This window comes from Paracoccidioides brasiliensis, assembly GCF_000150735.1.
Source record: "Paracoccidioides brasiliensis Pb18 unplaced genomic scaffold supercont2.7, whole genome shotgun sequence".
Taxonomy (NCBI): Eukaryota; Fungi; Ascomycota; class Eurotiomycetes; order Onygenales; family Ajellomycetaceae; genus Paracoccidioides; species Paracoccidioides brasiliensis.
In genome coordinates, this window is record NW_011371364.1 from 268719 (window position 1) to 289381 (window position 20663).

At 45.4% G+C, this 20663-nt stretch overlaps 7 protein-coding genes across 7 annotated transcripts; 4 read left to right on the forward strand and 3 right to left on the reverse strand.

The window, feature by feature from the left end:
- Window positions 1-802: 802 nt before the first annotated feature.
- PADG_05780 (uncharacterized protein) lies at window positions 803-1273 on the forward strand (the record flags this gene model as incomplete). Its single annotated transcript, XM_010762908.1, has 2 exons — window positions 803-869; window positions 1161-1273. The coding sequence occupies 2 exons, from the start codon at window positions 803-805 to the stop codon at window positions 1271-1273; spliced, it is 180 nt and encodes a 59-aa protein (XP_010761210.1).
- A 2137-nt stretch (window positions 1274-3410) lies between these two features.
- On the forward strand, window positions 3411-4286 carry PADG_05781 (uncharacterized protein; the record flags this gene model as incomplete). The annotated part of the gene is made up of 1 exon (XM_010763112.1): window positions 3411-4286. The coding sequence occupies one exon, from the start codon at window positions 3411-3413 to the stop codon at window positions 4284-4286; it is 876 nt and encodes a 291-aa protein (XP_010761414.1).
- A 1661-nt stretch (window positions 4287-5947) lies between these two features.
- PADG_05782 (uncharacterized protein) lies at window positions 5948-6369 on the reverse strand (the record flags this gene model as incomplete). The annotated part of the gene is made up of 2 exons (XM_010762909.1): window positions 5948-6180; window positions 6237-6369. The coding sequence occupies 2 exons, from the start codon at window positions 6367-6369 to the stop codon at window positions 5948-5950; spliced, it is 366 nt and encodes a 121-aa protein (XP_010761211.1).
- A 578-nt stretch (window positions 6370-6947) lies between these two features.
- Window positions 6948-8064, reverse strand: PADG_05783 (bifunctional (2E,6E)-farnesyl diphosphate synthase/dimethylallyltranstransferase; the record flags this gene model as incomplete). The annotated part of the gene is made up of 2 exons (XM_010763113.1): window positions 6948-7868; window positions 7945-8064. The coding sequence occupies 2 exons, from the start codon at window positions 8062-8064 to the stop codon at window positions 6948-6950; spliced, it is 1041 nt and encodes a 346-aa protein (XP_010761415.1).
- A 691-nt stretch (window positions 8065-8755) lies between these two features.
- On the forward strand, window positions 8756-11074 carry PADG_05784 (anaphase promoting complex subunit CDC23; the record flags this gene model as incomplete). Its single annotated transcript, XM_010762910.1, has 4 exons — window positions 8756-8859; window positions 8931-9654; window positions 9725-9908; window positions 9978-11074. 4 exons carry the CDS (start codon window positions 8756-8758, stop codon window positions 11072-11074), a joined length of 2109 nt encoding a protein of 702 aa, XP_010761212.1.
- A 419-nt stretch (window positions 11075-11493) lies between these two features.
- On the reverse strand, window positions 11494-17130 carry PADG_11980 (uncharacterized protein; the record flags this gene model as incomplete). Its single annotated transcript, XM_010763271.1, has 7 exons — window positions 11494-11783; window positions 11812-12682; window positions 12737-13331; window positions 13753-14816; window positions 14993-15005; window positions 15576-16987; window positions 17041-17130. 7 exons carry the CDS (start codon window positions 17128-17130, stop codon window positions 11494-11496), a joined length of 4335 nt encoding a protein of 1444 aa, XP_010761573.1.
- Window positions 17131-17451: 321 nt separating this feature from the next.
- On the forward strand, window positions 17452-18958 carry PADG_05787 (ATP-dependent RNA helicase FAL1; the record flags this gene model as incomplete). Its single annotated transcript, XM_010762911.1, has 4 exons — window positions 17452-17482; window positions 17538-17792; window positions 17851-18744; window positions 18831-18958. 4 exons carry the CDS (start codon window positions 17452-17454, stop codon window positions 18956-18958), a joined length of 1308 nt encoding a protein of 435 aa, XP_010761213.1.
- Window positions 18959-20663: the final 1705 nt, after the last annotated feature.

Sequence of the window (20663 nt, forward strand, 5' to 3'; positions counted from 1 at the left end):
GTCTAACATCAATAGAAAAATATAAATAGTACATAGCCCATACTTTTTGTTTCAAAGAAATATACTCTAGACACCTTTCCGTCGGCAATTATCGCCAAGACTGGCTTTTTATCTCTGAATTAAATAAATAGCCATTGACATAGACAAAAATCGAAACCGTGGGTGATTCAGGTTAAAAGTGAAGGTAAAAAATAAGAGAAAAAGAAAACTTTCCACTCAGACCACTGAGCTTCCAGACTGAAAACTCTTTCGGAGTTCCTCCCTGCGGGCCGTCCGCCGTCTCCAAGCACGGTAGCCAACCAACCACAACATAACCATCGCGTAGAAACGCAGCTCTCATAATGATACACAACTGCTTCCGTGATCTGCTTCCCAACAAGTTCTGAATATAGATTTACATATTTTACTCAAGTGTTTCAGGGACGCCAGTGATTTCCACGAGAACATTTAAGCATAAGAGCACTTGATTTAACTAGCTTGCTAGTAAATTGACTTTTTTTTTTTTTTTTTTTTACTTGAACCGCATTTTGTAAGGCTAATTGCTACCATGATTTGAATGTGGGGGAATAACAAGTGACCATTCAGTTTATACCGTCTTACATGTTTTATATGGAGTAGTTTACCACAATAGTCACTTGACAGGCCGTAATCCACCTGTCCTAGGGCCGGTTATCCGGGAAATAAGAACCCAGACGTTGAGGGTAGAAACATGCCGAAATCTTGTCGTTTTTCGACTTCCAACCATGGAAATCTAATATACAGATATTTCTTTGTTGGTTGAACCTAAGTTTAAGTTCCAACGATGTCTTCCCCAGTCGAAGTTGACGGTGGGTCTGCCACGCGAACCTTGGGTTGGTTGGACGGACAAAGTATTAAACTCGTCTTGATAACCCTTAAACAAGAAGCCCGCAACCTTGGAACTAGTTGCGCTTGGCATCACTCGATCTGGATGCGATCATCGCTTGGGATTTTCCAACGATCTTTACTTTGACGACGTTCCATCTCTTCGCTTCTCTTTTCTCTCCTTCTTCATCCAACCCTCTGGCTCTACCGGTCTGCTTTTGTTGTTGGTACCGTTTAATGCGTTATTTTTCCTTGCAGCCCTTTGGTGGGACATGTTTCTTCAGTGCCAGCAACAGTCATGCTGTATTGCAACTAAGCCTGGAATAGATGCAGAGAAGCTACTGAAAGCGCTCCCGTAAATGCCCCCAGAGACCCCCCAGAGGAGCAGAACATTGTTCTCAGCTGTCTTGAGTCCGACAGTCGCCATTGAAATTGCCCCATGCGAATGGACTCGGCTTTGTCATTCGCGTCGCTGGACCAGAGATTTTTTCCAACGTTTCCTCCGCCGCAAGAGGCAACAAGGCATACGTTTGATTGATTTTTCATATTAGGGCATTCACTGGTTCATCGAATATTTTATATTCACCCTTCACATTCGTTTGCAGTAGTAGCCATGCTCTCTACCGCAACACTAACCTTTTTCCTGAACTTCATCAGCTGAATTGATATGTTCCCCCTTTTCAGCATTGTATGCTGTACGATTTGATCGCTCAGAGGTGTATGTGTGGAAGGCACATGAGCTCTATACTTGCGACTGCTACTTAGCACGTGACAAGAACTCGAGCTCCATGGTGTCTCTCGGTACAAATCTCCCCGAACACACCCCGATTACGACCTTTGGCATTCCCTTTGATGACACCGATATTCTTGGGGGTGTGGACTACATAATAGCAAAATTTTTTGCTTCGCTTTAGGCCGTGGTGCGCGAGAGAGCAGGTGTTTTCTTCGATTTTGGGGGGTATATAAGCCGGTTAAGGGGTTAAATGGGTACACTCCACAAGCTCCCTGCCCTGCCTGGTCTAATGGTTAACTCGTGCACACGGTATAAGCCCGGCTTGCAGGTACCCACTACCTCCGATGCACACGGCAGCATACCACGAGAGCCCCATATAGGTGTCAAAGAATAGGTACCAGCAGTGGGTGACGAAACCAACCCTTCGGGGCAGAGTTTCGTAGCAATGAGGCCGCCAGGTCCCACTGCGAGCTTTTACAGCCTCCCAAATAATCGAATATATTCTCTGAATCTTTCTCATTAATTTGGTTATGGTTTGAGGCCGGGATCTCGAGAACTCATCGACATAATCCACATGTACCCTCTGTAGGAGTAGCCTTTGTATCTAATACTTTCTTCTGTGAATTCGACGGCGTACGTTCGATCCCATTCTCTCTCCATTTGGCCAGCCCAAGCAGCAGCACCGCCCAACGATCGTTTCTGGATCCAATTCTTCTGGAATTAGGGGTGGAAATATCGGTCGATTCACTGTGATTTTTCTCCTCGCTTGAACCTATTGAATAACCTCTGAACTGGCGGAAACGCGTCTTATTCACCGGGTTCCCGCCGCCGATTTATTTTTAGGCTTTTATCTCTTCTCAACTGGCTTCATTTGCATCTCATTAGAAAGAGAGACGCCAGAAGTATCAAACGATTATTTTTAGATCCAATATGAATGTGTGTTTGCGCGCTTAAATCGCGCTTGTGTCCCATCCCTGTCGGGATCCGTGCCACCCTTGCATTGTTTTTACCACGAGGTTACGTGCGGTCGGCGTCACTACAGCAACACCCCACACCCAACCACCTCGAACGGCTTATCCCTAAGGGATTCATCATCATCATCATCATCATTCGATAACTTAACGTCTGGTCTGTTGTTTCTCGTCAGAAGTATTGTGCTACCCTGCCCCCAATCATTCTCGTGAAAACAATGCACGCTCCCAATTTTTATCTTGGTTGAAATGTACGCACTGGACTCACCGTGAGTTTCACTGTCAAGGCCTGTGCCCTTCCGTGCCAAATACTGATAGTAACACGCGTATCAATTCCAGTTCTGTTTACCTCCTGACATAATTTTGATTTTATCTAGATCTGTCCCCTTTAGATGGGAACCTTATATTAGCGAAACCGCGGAATGGTTTTCACCGTTCCAACGGCCGCACGTCAAACTTTAACGTTGAATCTACGACAACCAATCGGAAACCATTCTCTTCTGCGATGAAGTTAATACACGTCCTTTTGAAGTTTAGAAGACGCCCGGGGAATCCGCTCTATACGGTATTATGTCGTCATTCGGGTTGACCCCCTCGTTCATGGCCATTGGAGACCTAATAAGGCCTGCTTGTCTTCTTGTTTATGGCATTGTTATCGATTCTAGACTCGACAACATAAAACTCTTTTTTTTGTCTGTGATACATAAATTTTCTATACTCCCGCTAACATTTCCCCCACTTCTTCTGGTGTATCTTCAGATTTTCTATCTGCGAAGCTCTCTTCTCATTCCTTGGAAAGAATCCAATGCCATTTCACACACCCGTGTGGTATGAACTTTTCTTTGCCATAGCCTAACGTCATTATGAGAGTATTCTCGAATATCAAGGGAAAGCATCGGGTTTCTGATTGGATAAATAGATGCTCATGGAAATCGCTCTTCCGTGGGAAGGGATATGAACGCCTTCGGTCCCCTGAACCAGAATATTACAAGTCAGCTTACTCGTCCGATGTCTACATTAAATCAGCTGAGTTTTCTACTGTCTCCACTACATCGCTCGTACTCCCACAGAGAGAGAGCATATCTTCCAAACTAAAGCGCTTCTGTCGGGCTTTGGTCCGTTTGGACCGTTCAAAGGGCCATAAAGTCTATACCTTGTGTAAACCACAGAATCGACAGATCTCACGGCGCGTTTCGCGGCCTCGCCGTCGTGCATTTCGCTTCCCTTCCCTTCACATCGCTCGCAAGCTCCGAGGACGGATCTCCATCAATCAACCATCAGGTGCCATTTTTCCTCCTCCCGCATTTCCTAAATCTACCGCTAAAGGAATGAACTCAGCCAAACCGTCCTCACTCCACCCTGCTAGGCTTTTAGGAAACGGTTGCAGAGCTACCACAGCGTCACCCAAGCATTCCATTCCCACCACTCACGCCGGCTGCTCAGCAGTTTCCACAGTCAACGCTGGACCGACCGACTTGCACCAGCTGACGCGTTCCTCCAAACGCTCCACGCAACCGCAGAGCTCACCACCATATGGCCAGCGCATCGGCTGTGTGTGTCACATCAAATTTGATACTATGGGAGCTACATCTTCGTCGTCCAAGTGGCAGTCGGATAAACAATGCCGTACAGCCGCCTGGATTGATGGGTTGAGTGAAGAACTACCCCCGCTTCGCCGGGTTGGGGGGTCGGAGAATTTACATGCCTTGTGCAATCAACATCATACCAATAATGTATGAGAGGTAGGACTAAAATTTTTTGTTGAATCGCTTTGTTATTTGCATTATTCGTCCCGCAGCTTGAATGGGGGCCAAGGTGAAAAGTTTTATGCGTTCGGAGCTAACCTTCTTGATTTGCAATATCCATGAAATTTACGGGCGGTTTTGCCTCGTTAATAGCGGGCTAATAATAGTTTCGAAACTTTTGCCTTTGAAATTTGCAAGCTATCTTTATCTGGTTATATTTTGTCTTTTCTTGGGGATACTTTGCTTTGGAAAAGTAATGAACTGTATCTACCTATTCAGGGCGCATGATAAGCGAAGGCCACAGTGTCCTTTATTGGTACTACTGGATAATTTCACCAAAAGCATTTGGCAAGATATTTTTACCAATAAATATCTACGAACAATAGTGTCTATTGATGTCGGGTATAACCTCAAAATTAAAATTTTGGCCACTAAAAGCGCTTACCGTGGTAAGATGTCGACCTCCCGCATCCAGCCCCACTCGCGCAGGGTTGGCTATCCTCTATAACAACATCCACTATTGTTCTGAACTTCAGAATTCTCACAGAAAGACCTGTTGTTGTTGTTGTGCCGAGACCTCACCTCCCTTGATTATTATTTGTACGAGAGTTAAGGAAATGACCATGCAAAAAAGTAAACAACAAATGTTCATTGTTGTTTGCCACTTGTCCATGCTTTCTTTCTGTCCAGTGAATGTTTACCCATGCGTCAAGCGGTAAATCCTGCCGTAGCATAACTATGCTCCGAGCTGCTGAACTTTTCCTCTGCCCACGATCCAATCCCGCCTCTTCTCTCTCCGATCCAGCAGAGCAACATCGTCAGAATCGTCATTATCTCCCACTCCGATGCTTCTCATTTGTCACAATGATGCCAAATCCCCATTTCTAAATCCCATTCCCCAAGAGTGGTTTTCCCCGTCTGTATCCGTAGCAACATAGAAACTACTATAGATAGTCCATTCTTTGCTGCTCATGCGAGTAAGATGTTTTCTACTCTATTCAGACTGCCTCATACAATTCTGCTCTTATACTAACTGCTAATGTAGATGATAGTTTATTAAACTCTACTGCACAACACTCTGTTTTCACACTGCTTGCTATTTTCAAATAAATTTATCTTTTCAAAATACAATATATATATATATATATATATATATATAATATTCTTAGTAACTAATAATTGGAGTATATCTAATAGTATGTAAAAGTTTTATTTATAATTATTATTTTCTTTATAAAAATAAAAATAATTCTAAATAACTTTTTTTACTTCTGTATTCTTTTTAAATATATTATTTATAGAACTAATATATGAAAAAATTTACAGCTGAAATAATTTATTAACATGCATATTAATTTATATGTGGAATTTGTTGAGAAAATTATCATGTAACATTATATTTTAACAAGTAATGAATATTTTATAATGAAACCTTTTATACTATTGGCTATATTAGAACTTTAAATAACATATAATATCTCTTTAACATGGTATGGTTGCTGGGATACTTGTTAAATACCTTCAATTTGTAACGTTCGTTGATCTGTGAGATACATTATTTGTCAATAGCTCGCTCTGAGTATCATCCTCGATTCAGGAGGGAGAAAGTGAGTATGTTAGTTAAACACCTGGAACCCCCCCCCCCCCCCCTTCCCTTATTGCCAGGTCTGAGAAATGTTGCATCTTCCTTGATCCATCTCGGCATGAAGTTTCACAACAGTGATACGACTGTCACACTGTTCCTGCATTAGTTCAACGGATCCCCAACCCAAAATGCAAACAAGAATGGACTTCACGTCTGCCTTGGGTAAAGTTTGTCTGTTCCAGGAGTTTTTAAATGGGAAACCAAATCGGTTTGCCGGAACCAGATTGATAATGATATCAGTAGCTATTTGGTTGTCAGCTTACGCCTTTACAGCGTTCGGCACCTGGGTAGCTACATACTCAGGCCGTGTCTAGGCCGATACGAAGTAACCCTCCTCGTAAACAGGTAGCTGTTTCTGAGCGAGTTATCAGGTTGGGATGATCTTGTTTCAGGAACCAGAAGTGACCTACACATCACCATCACTGTCGCCATCGCACTGGCTCACATGGGTTGTGTTGTGTGAGAGGAGGGAATTTTCTTCATTTATTTTTCATTTTATCCCGGAGGTGGAAATTACATTTTGTGTTTATTTATTATTTGACTGCTGGAGCTGAAGAAGTACATTGTGTTTATTTATTATTTGACTGCTTGGAGCTGCAGAAGTATTGTTTGTGCTTTTGAGCATTTCATCCAGGCCGATAAAGGCAATATTGTTCGATTAGCTCAACCAAGCCTTACATCAGTTAACTATCATTTTTCTCATCAGTGTGAATAAAACGCCATCAAAAGGGTAGACTAATGTATTATTCAGAACCCCACAACTAACAAAGCTGATGAATGGATGCATGTACAGTACAGTACAGACACACATTTGGGACACTAGAGCAACTATTATTTGAGTATCATCAAAATGTCAAAAAGAAGTATGAAAGCCTTTGTACCTTGTTTTGTCTCCCGTCCCCTTTGTGGAAATGGACAATGTCTTCACAACAATAGAAAGTCAAAACACGGACTGGGAGAATTGTGAAAGAAATAATACAAGGAAAGAGCATTTAACTGTAACCAGCCATCTATTTGTCGCGCTTATAGATCTTAGCCAGAAACGATTCGAAGACTCCCTTCTTCAAGCCCTCCGATTCGTCAAGCCCCTCGATCATGCCTCGGATCTTCCTCACCTGATCCTCCTCAAAGTCACGATAGACTTTCTCTAAATCAAGCTCGCTGAAAACAGCTTTTACCTTCGCCTCCAGGGTGGCGTCCTTTCGACCATACGATTCATCGAGCACCTTGCGCTGTTCCGGGGAACACCGCTTCAGAGCCTGGTTGATTACCCACGAGCACTTGTTATCCTGAATATCAGTGCCAATTTTGCCAATCTGCTCTGGCTTGCCGAACACGTCCAGGAAGTCGTCCTGTGCCTGGAAGTACTGGCCAAGCGGGATAAGGATGTCATGCGCCTGGCGCAGGTTGCCTGGTGTTGCGAGCTGGAGATAGTGAAGAGCAAGCGCAACTGGGAGGTAGAAGCTATAGTATGCGGTCTTGTAGATGACGATGAAGTTGAACTTGTCCATATTGAAGTTGTCCAGGTTGACGTTGTCTTCTGGAGCGGTGAGAAGATCGCAGAGCTGGCCCAGCTCAGTCTGGAAACTGACCTCGTGAAATAGCTCCAGGAAGTCGACGTATGCTGGGTGGAAACGAAAGTGCTTCTTGAGAATAACGTAGATACTGGATTCCAGCATGAAGGAGTCGTTGATGGCGATCAGGTTAACGCCTGGACGGCGATGCCAGCATGGCTCGCCGCGACGCGTGTGGGAGCCGTCCATCATGTCGTCGGAAACAAGGAAGAAGGCTTGGAGGAGCTCTGTTAGCCAGCCCAGGGTGCAGAGATGCTTGAATTGTTCATCGCTAAGCTTTCCGAGCAGCGCGAGACCAGAATCAGGGACAGAAAGTCCGCGATTTAGCTTTCCGCCGGGGGTATTTGCATTCAGGGACTGATTTGGCAAAAACATAGTTAATGGGTAGGGGACAGATTGGTTAATGAAACAGGAGAAAGAGAAAAGTACGAACGGTTTGGAACCATTTAAGGGCATTTGAAGGTATCCCGTACTGATTCACATTGTCGCTGAGGTCCTGGACCAGCGACGGGAAAATAGCCTCGAAGTCTGCACGAGCAGTTCGAGACGCCATTGGAACGCTGTGAATGATTAAACTGTATATTTTCTCCGTCGAATGCGTATCGTACGGCGACTGCGAAACAGAAGAAAGAACAAGAAGTCTAGCTTCGATGGTTAACGGCTGGCATTTAAAAGCCGTTACGGGGCCAATTTGGGGATTTCTCCCTGTTCCTTCGACAAAAAGAACTTTATTAAAATTTGGCCGAAGTGCAAACGGTCAATCTTCGGTGGTTGTTTGCACTGATTGCATTGTTTGCACTACTTAGTTAGCTAACCCTGCAGATTGGGCACGTGATGCGGACCTAATCCCCCAATAGCTCGACAGGTTACAGACAACAGACAGCCAGATAATAACAACAACAACAACAACAACAACAACAACAACATAACGACCGGAAGGACATTCTCAGATACCCGGGCGATTGATTAGGGAGGGGGATTTTTCGCATTTGGGCTGATTTACGAGTGGGATGGTGGAATGCTTATGGATGTGTTCTGACCTCTCTTCACCCCCCCCGAGAAGCGAAAGAAAAGAAAAACAACCTAACCCTGTTGAACCCGTTTGCGCCTTGTCGCGTCCAGCAAAACAGGACAGTCCAGTCGCGGTCATACGCTGATGTCATCACCATAAAATCAACCATACAATGCCGATGGAGACATTTGTGTATTGGAATCTATGATTACGGGCGCAGGGCGACTCTGCAATGGCCTCCAATTTAAATCGAGACAGCCTGCGGGAACTCCGGTACCGCCTTGAAGATGCGGCCATTAAATGCTCCGAACGGTGTCTTTACCAGTCTGCCAAATGGTATGCGAGATGCTCTTCCTCTGACTACGGCTGGAATCGCGCCTGCTGACACATTGCATTACCTCCCCCAGGGCTGCGGAAATGCTGGACTCCTTAGTTCCGCTTGAAAATACCGATGGTGGTGCAGATCCTGACCTGGATTCTCCGATGGATACCACCCCCCCCCTGCCGCCCAACCCTTTACTGCAAATGCAAGACCCTGAAGAAGCTGCTTTAGAAGCTCGTGAAGCCCACAAATATATTCTTGCCAAATCATACTTCGACACTAGGGAGTATGACCGGTGTTCCGCCGTGTTCCTACCTCCCTCCACCTCCGCCATACCGCTGGCCCCCACCTCCGCTAATGTAAAGTCCAAGACGCCAGTCAGCCCTCAAAAAGGGAAGGGGAGAGCCTCTTCCTTCGGCGGATTGAGTGCCAACGCTGCTCCTCAGAATCATTTCCCGCGATTAAGCCAAAAGTCCCTTTTCCTCGCTCTCTATGCTAAGTATCTAGCAGGCGAGAAGCGGAAAGATGAGGGAACGGAAATGGTTTTGGGTCCTGCAGACGGAGGCATGACCGTGAATAGAGAGCTTTCTGGCTTGGCACAGGGCTTAGAGGCATGGTTTACTCACCGGAAAGCAAAGGGCTTGGAGGATCGGGGACAAGGCTGGCTGGAATATCTCTATGGGGTTATCCTGCTGAAAGGCAAAAACGAGGAAGAAGCCAAAATGTGGCTCATTAAAAGTGTGCATTTATATCCTTTTCACTGGGGTGCTTGGCAGGAATTAAACGACCTCCTCGCCAACACAGATGAGGTACGCCCATTGCCTCCTTTTCCCGCTATGCCCCGCTACGTCACCATGCTAACTTGAAGTTCTACTACAGCTAAAACGGATCTCTGACCAACTTCCCCAAAACATAATGACGCTTATATTTCATCTGCACTGCAGCCAGGAACTTTACCAGACTACAGAAGATACACACCATATGCTGACCGAGCTCGAGAGCATATTTCCAACTAGCGCATTTCTTAAGACTCAAAGAGCTCTGTTGTTTTATCATTCAAAAGGTTCTTCATCCCTCAAATCCTTCTCTCTATTCATGTTTAACCACCTAACTTCTTACTCTCTTCCAACAGATTTCGAGGAAGCATCTCATCATTTCTCTGAACTCCTCATCACTTCTCCTTACCGCCTTGATAGCCTCGACCACTACTCCAACATCCTCTATGTCATGGGTGCCCGCCCTCAACTCGCTTTCATAGCCCAAATAGCAACGGCTACTGATAAATTCCGTCCGGAAACCTGCTGCGTAGTAGGTAATTACTACTCTCTCAAATCCGAACACGAAAAAGCAGTCATGTATTTCAGGCGTGCCCTGACGTTGGACCGCAACTTTCTATCCGCCTGGACCCTTATGGGTCATGAATACATCGAAATGAAAAACACCCATGCCGCTATTGAATCATATCGACGAGCTGTCGATGTTAACCGGAAGGATTATCGCGCCTGGTACGGCCTCGGGCAAGCCTACGAGGTCCTCGACATGGCATTCTATGCCTTGTTCTACTATCATCGAGCTGCTGCTCTGCGCCCCTATGATCCCAAAATGTGGCAAGCTGTCGCTTCATGTTATGCCAAAATGGGTCGTCCTGAGCAGAGCATTCGAGCTTTCAAGCGCGCTTTGGTCGCGGGATCTTATTACGAAGTAGGTTCTGCAGGCGCGCCGGGTTCATTTAGTAGTGTTGGCTCAGGAAGCTTACGACCATTTTCACACCAGGCACATGGCGCCAATGCGCCGGTCACGAAACGCATCCTTGATCCGGATACACTTCATCAAATCGCCACGCTTTACGAACGCCTTGGCGACGAAGAGGAAGCAGCCGCCTACATGGAGCTTACTCTCCAGCAAGAAACGGGGCAGACAGGTGCTCACGATGGTGAAGCTGATGATAACGATGAATTGGAATTAGATCTCGAGGGCCTTTATCCCCAACGCACGTCGTTATTCACGCACAAAATCGGTGAAGAGGCTGAAGAGGAATCAATTGGCACGGGAGTCACAGCTTCAACGAGCAAGGCGCGCTTGTGGCTGGCGCGTTGGGCGTTGAAGCATGGTGATTTAAACAGAGCTGATTTGTTGTCTGGGGAGCTTTGCCAGGATGGCGTTGAAGTCGAAGAGGCGAAGGCATTGATGCGGGATGTTAGGGCGAGGAGGGAAGGAGGGGGGGTTTGATAGAGTGGCAACTAACTCTTTGTCCGTACACGCCGCTGACGGTTGGCGATGGGTGCGAAAGTTCGCAATCGGGTTTATACCTTAATATTTGTGTATTACTTATGGTTTAATTGCACGGAAACTTATGTGATATGAGTTTGTTTCTGCAAATACCAAGGGTGCGGTGACAGGCTGGCTAGCGGGTTCCTCCATTCAAATAGATGAATGCCATTTATTCGGCTCTAGTTCTGGTCATGCACCCACTTTTTAAATTGCCAACCATGCATTGGCAAGCCACCCCATTTGCCATGAACTTGGACGAATCATTAAATAATATATAATATTACCAGCATAATCGCGCACAACTGCGCATCAAACCTGTTCCCTCGTGGTTTAGAAATGAGAAAGACAATCAATCCAGTCGTAAAACATAGAAACTTTTAAACCAAAAGCAACGATAATATCTCCCTCCAATACAAGCTTAACTGAACATCCACATCCGTGGGCGGGGAGGAAGAAGAAGCTACACCCAAGCGACCATTCTCCCCAGCTTTCCCATCAACTTCATGATCGAAAATTCTCTGTTTCCGCTTCCGTCGAGGAGAGGTCATACCGTATCCCCACTTCAAGCACCCAGCGAAAGCCTTTTTCCCAACCTTCTCCCACTGTTCTCGAATTCCCTCGAACTGCTTCACTTTACTATTTTCAATTAGGCCGTGCTCGAATAATGCTTTCCAGCGGAGTAATTAAATTTTCACTCTTTGAACTGGAAGTAGTCCCAACACGTTGTTTGGCGGCAAGCAAATTGCCGATCTGCGCAATGTCCGAAGCTGTCTGCGTTACGTCAAGAGCATTGGACTTGACGAGGACAATGCCGTGGCAGCATGGAAGTTCGCGGGGAAGCTTAATTTGAGGGAAGTGACCAATGGGATTGCTGGGGGATGATCTTGTATCTAGGACGCTGTCGAGGAAATCAGCGAAGGAGGAAGTGAGGTGTTGATTTGCATTGTGGAAAATGCGGTGAATCCCATTATGACATACTCCAGTTCCTATCAGGATGGGTGTTTCAGATAGGAAGGCTGGGGGTCTGAGAGAGAGGTTGGTAGACCCGATCATGCCGTCCAAACTGACAGATGCCTGTGCTGATAGCTTTCTCCGCTTGAAGCCAACATTGACTTTAAGGGGTAGTTGATGCTGGCTACATGATTGGCTTGCAGCTTGCTGGCCTGGTTCAAGTGAACCCTGTGATTCGACTTCTGTACACTGTCCAGGGGTTGCCATACATTCTACTTGACAGTTGGGGATTGTTGTCAAATCCATTACGCTCTGACTATCAGAGAAACAGTGGTTGGTTTGATTTGTATTGGATTGGGATAGGTTGGTGAGATTTGCCAAATGGCGACTCATCGGGTCCTCCTGTGAATTTGAAATGTTGGTGTTCGTCATTGTATACGTATTGTCTGCATGTATTATGATGCAAGGTGATTGTGATCTCAATCTTTTAAATCGTTTCTGGCTTGCATTTCTCGGAGCACTTTGGCAAATACTAATTTCTGTTGGTTTTGGTGACGAAAGTGCTGGCGCCGAGGGAGCTATCTCTGTACTATGTGGTAATTCAGGTAAAATATCCTGTTCAACTTTAGGCAATGAGTCTCTGTGTTCATTGGGAGATTAATTGTATACTTCCGTTGGTGAGAGTCTTAAGGCCACAGACATGGACGATTGCTCTGACGCATCCATGATATATCCGGGGTTGCCATCTGCAGCTTCTATCTTTTCCTCCCACCGGATGCACTCCTGCGATAGTTCATCCGTCGGGACTGAGCTGGCCTCTTTTGCCAACATCTGCAGTTCCTCTAAGGTTGTAGCGTACTCAACATCCCGGTCGTTATGTATCTTCAGAACCCGGGGAAATCGTAATGTGAAATAGTTTACACCTGGAGATCTCTTAAAACCACTTCCTAGCATCTCAACCACAAAAGGGGTTTTGAAAAGAACCTGTGGTTCAGGCAGTTGTATTTGATCGCTTCTGATGGAAAATGGAAGATCCTCATCATCCAAAACACAACTGCAAAACTGGCAGAATTGATTTAGCGTTCGTATGAGTTGAATGTTCATGTTGTTTCGGTTGACAACGTCTACTATGCGGAATACCGGTCCCGAATTGTAGAAGGATCTGCCATTCTTCTCTCTGCATCCTACAAAGAACGAAGTCCACGTGAGGCCTTTTACCTCCACCACTTTCATCGCCTCTCGCGAGCATCGTACCTGGCCCCGACTATGGCGAAATCTGCGGTATCACCGAGCCCTGTTATTTAATCCTTCTTTAATTTAATCCAGTGTCCGATGTTAGGATCTTCATTTTGGTCGATAGCAAAGTACGGCTCTTCACTGCCTTTTTAAACAAGCCCCTCCTAGCACTGAGAAATAGCCCTAGAGAAATGAGCCTTCAAAACCTCCTCAGTATTTGGCAAGGAAAAATTGATATATTCCTGCTCCACAATCGCAGCACGCCCTTTGACAGGGTGGACAATTTCATTTAGTAGCACCCTGCGTTCTCGATACGATTTCGGTAAACAAACGTCATCATTAATCAACAATATATCAAAAAACATTATATAGGTGTTCGTAGGAATGTGTCCTGCTCTCTGTCAGCTGTGATGAAGAAGCACAGTCCTCAACTTAAATTTGGTACATACTGGTAATCGTTCTTTGTCCCAATGAAGGAGCCAGATCTAGCAACGTGTTTTCGAAGTTTATGAAACGGCAGCAGTTTCGATTTCACATCACTCCAGACGAGAAGTTCTCCCTCTAAAATGCAGTTCCGGGAAATTTTGCTGCCGGATTTTCCAATCCTTAGGCATTCCTTTAGAGTGGAATGAACACCGCTCCTGTCCGCAGTTGAGTCTCTGCCACTTTTTGAGAAAATTTGTATGCAGTTCGGTCGTTTGGCAAGATTAATATGTATCTGGCAATACTCTCCATCATATTTGCGTTCCACACTCATTGTGCGTCTTCCTGCCATCTTGCAACAATGTTTGACCCCTCTGGCTTTGTAAAACATTGGCCTTCCAACCTTTATTCCAACGGTAAGGGGTATATGAGATGCGGCAAAAGAAACCTGAAGCTTAGCATATTGGGGATCTGGGAGAGGAGGAAATCGTCTCATAGGGTCACAGCTCAGTAAATCTAGCACAGCCCCAAAAGAATCCTGCACTAGAAGCAACTCCGGAAGAAGAAAGTGAAAATTTCGCAAGACAAAGAGAGCAGGCAAGGTTATGGGGCTGATATCCTTCAAAATAATTCTTGTAAACCACTTGGCTTCACGACTTGTAAGCCGCCGAAAAACTGGCGACAGTGCTTCATCCACGTTTGCAGCTGTTCGCTGTCGCCTCAAATCTGGGCCGGAGAACCGACATCTGGATGCAATCTGATTTAAGACATTGTCGATTTCTTCAACAGTTACTCCAGACTCCTCATGGATGTCATTCTCCGCTTGTTTCATCACACTTTCCACATAATTCCCCAGATCCCCATCCCCGCACGTCCTATACGAATCCAATTCCTGTCTCCTTGTCACCCCAAGAAGAAGACATCGACCAATAACCTTGACGAGCGTCGGCTCCTTTAAACCAAATACTCTCTCCGGGCGCCTTTCCGGAAACAAACATGATAGCAGAGCAAGACGATCCTTCTTTCCGTCATGGATTTGCTTCGCATAGTGACTAAACCAGCTTTCAATGGTTGCAAGATCTGGGTTTCTCTAGATAGATGCGTTTGACACCTTCAAGGTAAGGTTGGCCTCGAGGTTAGAAAAGAGATCGCACACATAGGAAAACTTAAATCCCATAACATCCCACTAATGGCAAAATGCGATGCCCTAATTGTCATACCGGAGATCACCACAATGCGCCGATGAGAAACGTCGCACTGACTTACCAGAGAGACGCGCCTAAATACAGTGATATCAGCAATCCAGTTATCGAGATAACGGAGATAATGGCATCAGATATATATAGGCTACCGGAGCAACCATCAGTATTAGGTAGAAAGATGAAGCTGGAGAAAACCAGGGTTTTGATGCAACAATGGAGTCAATCCATGGAGGTTAAAGTGTGAATTTTTTTTTGGCCGTCACTAAAGTATCACCAGATCACATGACTAAACGCTGATCCATTTGCTGCTATAAAAGAGCAGCCAAAGAACCTGATGGATGTATTATCAAAGTATTTTATAGCCAGTAGTATATATTCCTTAGTGCACTCCAGAGAAGGTAAATAGTCAACGTAGTAGACTCTTCCCATAACGTAGGTAGGATATCTATTCCAAACGCCCGGACGTACTCAATGGTGTGCCGAAAGCTCCGATCGCCAACAACGGTTAAATAAAATACACGAACGAGAAATATCACTATTTAAAGGACGCTATCTACAAGATGCCTTGCTTCTGGAGACTGTTTTATCACCGTTAGTATACCATCCTAGTTAATTCAGTGAGGAGGAACGAACGGAAGAGTACATACTCAAGATATATTCGTTCTGGCATCACATTGCCTTCGGCATCTTCCATCTGTACCACATTTTCTCTAGACTCCTTCTCCTTTTTCCGATCCTGTTCTAGTTTTTCCCAGAGTCTCAACGCTTCCTCGATCTTGGTGATCTCTCGGAACAAGCTAGTCTGCTGTGTAATTCCAAGACATCGTAGCCCGTAGATATGTCTAGCTTCCGAAAAGTGCTTGTCAAAAGCACGTCGTCCCATGTAGACGAAGTTGCCGCATATTTCACAAGGCAGTTCCACCCCCAAGCCGTGCAGCTTGTAGAGCCAGTATGGGATAGGCTTGCCGTCCCATGCAAGCGGCAACTTGAGGGGATTATAAATTTTTTCCTCGCTGTCACTATCAGAATCTGAATCCCCATGCCGTATTTCCGGTGGTTCTGCACTCTCTGCAAAGAGAGCATCGAGCTCCATCTGCCGTTCTCTCTCTGTCATTCCCTGTTTCCGTTCCACATTAACCCGTGTAGCTTGTCTTTCTTCTTTTAGAGTTGCGGCCAGCGATCGTACACGGTGTTCTCTTTCAGCAATTGCACGCTCCTTCAGGCGACGGCCCGCGGCGACAACGCCACCAGTGTCACCATTTGGATGGGGCGTGGAAGCGTTGGAGGACCCATCGGCTTTACGGGCCTCCGCAGCGCGAATGTGCTTTTTCCCGGTGAGATGATTCTTGTAGACATTGTGGTTTTTGAATTCTCTCTCGCAATCTGGACACCAAATTCCCTCACCAGTTCCTTCAGTCTTGGGACCGGAGATGGTTTCTGCTGTGGTTTCTTCTTCCCATCCAGGAACTTTGTTTTCTCGCCATAGCTTTTCGAACTCTCCGTCGTAGCCGTTGAAAAGTTTGTCGAGAGGTTCCAAAGGTTTAACCCGTTTGATAAAACTCTCTAAGTACGCGGCAAGATCTCCGACATACTGGAAATACTTATCGGTAAGTTTGTTGCTCCGTTTGATGGGTAGTTGGGGCTGCGTGAACACGTCGAATAGGTCAAGGTATTGTAGGTATGTGAGTCTCTTCACCCCAGGCAAATTCAGGTAGTCTTCATGGATCTTCGTGAGGTCGAAAAACTGGCCGTACGATTCTTCTCCAGAGAACATATTCTCCACTTCCATTCCGAATCCCTCATTTTCACCGGGGTGTCGCCTCTTATATGCTCGCTCAAGGTTCTCAACGGGTTCATTAGGGTATCGTCGATGGAAATCTTTAATTTCATCTAATCGTTTGTAGAATTCATCGAAGGGCTCTCCAGTCGATATAGCCTGTACTTCCTTCGCTCGCAGACCTTCCACATCTTTGTAGATATCTAATAGCCTTTCCGATTGTTGTTGGATACGGTTAAGAAAGCCTGAAATTTGATGATCTCGGTTTAACCGGTCTCGAATCTGCAGACAACATGTTAGACGAAACATCATAATATAGCAAGGTATTGGCGCACATTTCGGGGTTCATCTGAGACGCGATCACTGATTCCCTGCTCAAGTCTCTCCAAATCTTCGTGAATGAACCGCTGGTCCTCGATCAGCATGTTTGCAACTCTTCTGCTATTCCTAGATCGTTGCCTTGAGCTGAAGAATTCGTTGATCCCCCGCAAGTTATCCAGTTGTGCAAGGTTGACAACTGGGAAATGCTCCAGGAAATTGGAATGAGAAGTGTCACGTGGCAAATCAAACAAAGCAAACACTCACCAGCGTGCGCCTTTCAACCTCTTTTGACTTTTGGTCGTTAAAAAAGCTTCAAGATTTCATTCAGTTGCCAGCACAACAAACAACACGGCAGCGAAGCGCAATATTATTCCTGCATACACCTCCAATTTACTGACCTAACTCGGGATATCTGACTGTTTACCATGGCGGAAGGAATCGATAGGACAGCAGAGGGTACGTGTTTCTATCCAAGCTGTTTCTTCTCTACTAGTCTCTAATCCTTACATAGAGCGGATGGAGTTCACGACCTCGAAGGAGGTGACTGTCGCGCCCACCTTTGAGGACATGCACTTGAAGGAAAACCTCCTGCGCGGCATCTACGCATACGGATATGAATCGCCGTCAGCTGTCCAGTCCCGCGCAATCGTCCAAATTTGCAAGGGGCGTGATACAATTGCACAAGCCCAGTCCGGTACTGGTAAAACCGCGACATTTTCAATCAGTATTCTGCAAGTTATTGACACAGTTCTCCGAGAAACACAAGGTCAGTTTGACTTTATCTATCTTTGCTTTTCTACCAGTTTCTGATATGTTTCTTGTAGCTCTTGTCCTATCGCCCACGCGCGAACTTGCCACGCAAATTCAGTCCGTTGTTATGGCTCTTGGGGACTACATGAACGTACAATGTCACGCTTGTATCGGCGGCACCAACGTTGGTGAAGATATTCGGAAACTCGACCATGGCCAGCATGTTGTTTCTGGCACCCCCGGGCGTGTTGCTGATATGATCCGTCGTCGCCATCTTCGAACCCGAAATATCAAAATGCTCGTCCTCGACGAAGCCGATGAACTTTTGAACCGCGGATTCCGTGAACAGATCTATGATGTCTACCGCTATCTTCCTCCGGCCACTCAGGTTGTCGTCGTATCTGCCACGCTTCCCTACGATGTTCTCGACATGACTACAAAATTCATGACAGATCCAGTTCGCATTCTGGTCAAACGTGACGAATTGACCCTGGAAGGTTTAAAACAGTACTTCATTGCTGTAGAGAAAGAGGAATGGAAATTTGATACTCTCTGCGATCTTTACGACACCCTTACCATTACCCAAGCCGTTATTTTCTGCAATACTCGACGCAAGGTAGACTGGCTCACTGATAAGATGCGTGAAGCCAACTTCACCGTTTCCAGCATGCACGGAGAAATGCCACAAAAGGAGCGCGACAGTATTATGCAGGATTTCCGACAAGGAAACTCTCGCGTTCTTATCTCAACCGATGTCTGGGCTCGAGGTATCGATGTGCAGCAGGTTTCTCTGGTCATCAATTACGACCTCCCTAGCAATCGTGAGAACTATATACACAGAATCGGACGTAGTGGCCGCTTCGGACGCAAAGGTGTTGCTATCAACTTCGTGACGAGCGAGGATGTCAGAATCTTGAGAGATATCGAGTTATATTACTCTACCCAGATCGATGAGATGCCCATGAATGGTACGGCATTTTACTTCCTTTTCCGTCGCTGTGTTTGTTCCTGTGACTAATGATTTTATGCAATAGTTGCCGACCTTCTCACCTAGTTGATCCGTCAGTTGGAGTGGAAATGCAGAAAAATCGTATTGCACAGGAAGAGGAAGCCAGTTTATCATACACTCAACCCGTCAAGTTTGGAGTAGGCCGGCAATCATTTTTGCAGCCTATTCCCTAAGATGGAAGTTGTCAAGGTCAATAGAATTGTGGAGGAAAGGGGATACATTCTAAATTGGTATGCTCAGCCAATCGTAACTCTGTCTTAGCTGTGTCTTGTGAAATGCAAACTGACTGTCCTCCCACATTATCTATTTATCAGAGATACTCTACTCTTCTTTCCTTTTCTTTTCTTTTCTTAATGTGTCCCCTGCGACCAACACTGTGCACCGTCTAGGACTTCTAGTATCTGTGTCAAAATCAGCCTGACGCTTGGGTTTTCTTTGTTTTGTCTATTTTCCCCAAATCAAATCCTTAAGCCATCTTACTGGTCCCTCATAATCGAGAACCAGCGAACGAGAGGAATCTACTTAATCCGCGTCTGATATAAATCTTGAAATCCGGGATGAAAAACACTTCCCCCATCTGCTATTCCTTTCGATATGATATGTTTCCTGCAATTTTATGATGGGGGGGGACACTGCGACATAACTACCTGGTAGCTAGCAACAAACATTTGATATATGTGCTAGGGCATGCGATGTCTATTTCGAGCTTCGAGGACATTCAATCTGTACAATGAGCAAGTTTTCGAGCAGTGTTGTCTCTGAAAAGCAAATGTTGTCAGCCTAGACCTGCATGGCAGGACGGCCGTTTATGGCTCTTACCACAACCCAGTGTCAGGAGATAATACTCAAATCAATTACACTTCAAGTCCAGCTGCCTCAACACCCAGCCAATTATCTGCATGACTATGGTTAACTTGCTAATGATTATCCCGCAGTCCCCCGGGAACGCATGTCCCAAGGGGGAAACCATCTGTATCATGCATTTATGTTTCAAATATACGTAATCGTCTTCACAAAAAACAACAAACAGGAACTTTTATTCCCCCCCCCCCCAAAAAAAAAAAAAAAGAAAGAAAGAAATAAGACTTGAAAACAGACAATTGGGTTGAATATTTGTGATTTTCAGAGAGAATCCGCCGCTCGGTGGTAGGGACAAGAGGAATATAAATTAAGAGAAAAGAAAAATAAATTCCGCCTTGCTCCCATATCCGGCCCATCCGTTCCCTACATATATGACCAAAAAATTCGGTTTCAATGATCAAAAGAACACATAGCTAGCTAGCTGGGTAGATTTCAGACGAGGCCAAGTAAAATGCTAATTGCCAAACCCCGTTTGGAAAAGGTATTCAATAACCTGTTAAAGGATACCGTGAATTGAGGGATGAAGAGTCGTAGAGAGGGAGGAATGAAGGAGATGGAAAGTGTATCACAATTGAGAATGAGGAGTGGGAACAAGGACACACATAGGAGCTTAATGTATCTCTCACAATTGAAGGGGGGCACGTTGATTATTATCGTATGAAACTGTTCTTTCTGTTCTTTTATTTTCTGTTTTTTTTCTCCCCTTCACACTTTTATGATATTTCTCCGTTTTGTGAAAATACTGGGTTTTCTATTAAAATTTCTGGTCTATCTGCTTTCTGGACGGGATTATTTGATTTGAGACGGGAAAAAAAGGGGGGGGAGAGAGAGAGAACATGCAATCCTTTCAAAAATAAAGGGGGAAAATATTGCTTGATACGCAGCAATGCTTATATCTGAGTTTAATAGCTAAGATGGTTACATAGGGGAACGAGATTTATGTATGTATGTATGAATGCATGCAGGTGTGTGGGCGAGTGGGCGGCAGGGCAACCGCTATGGGCGAAATGGACAACT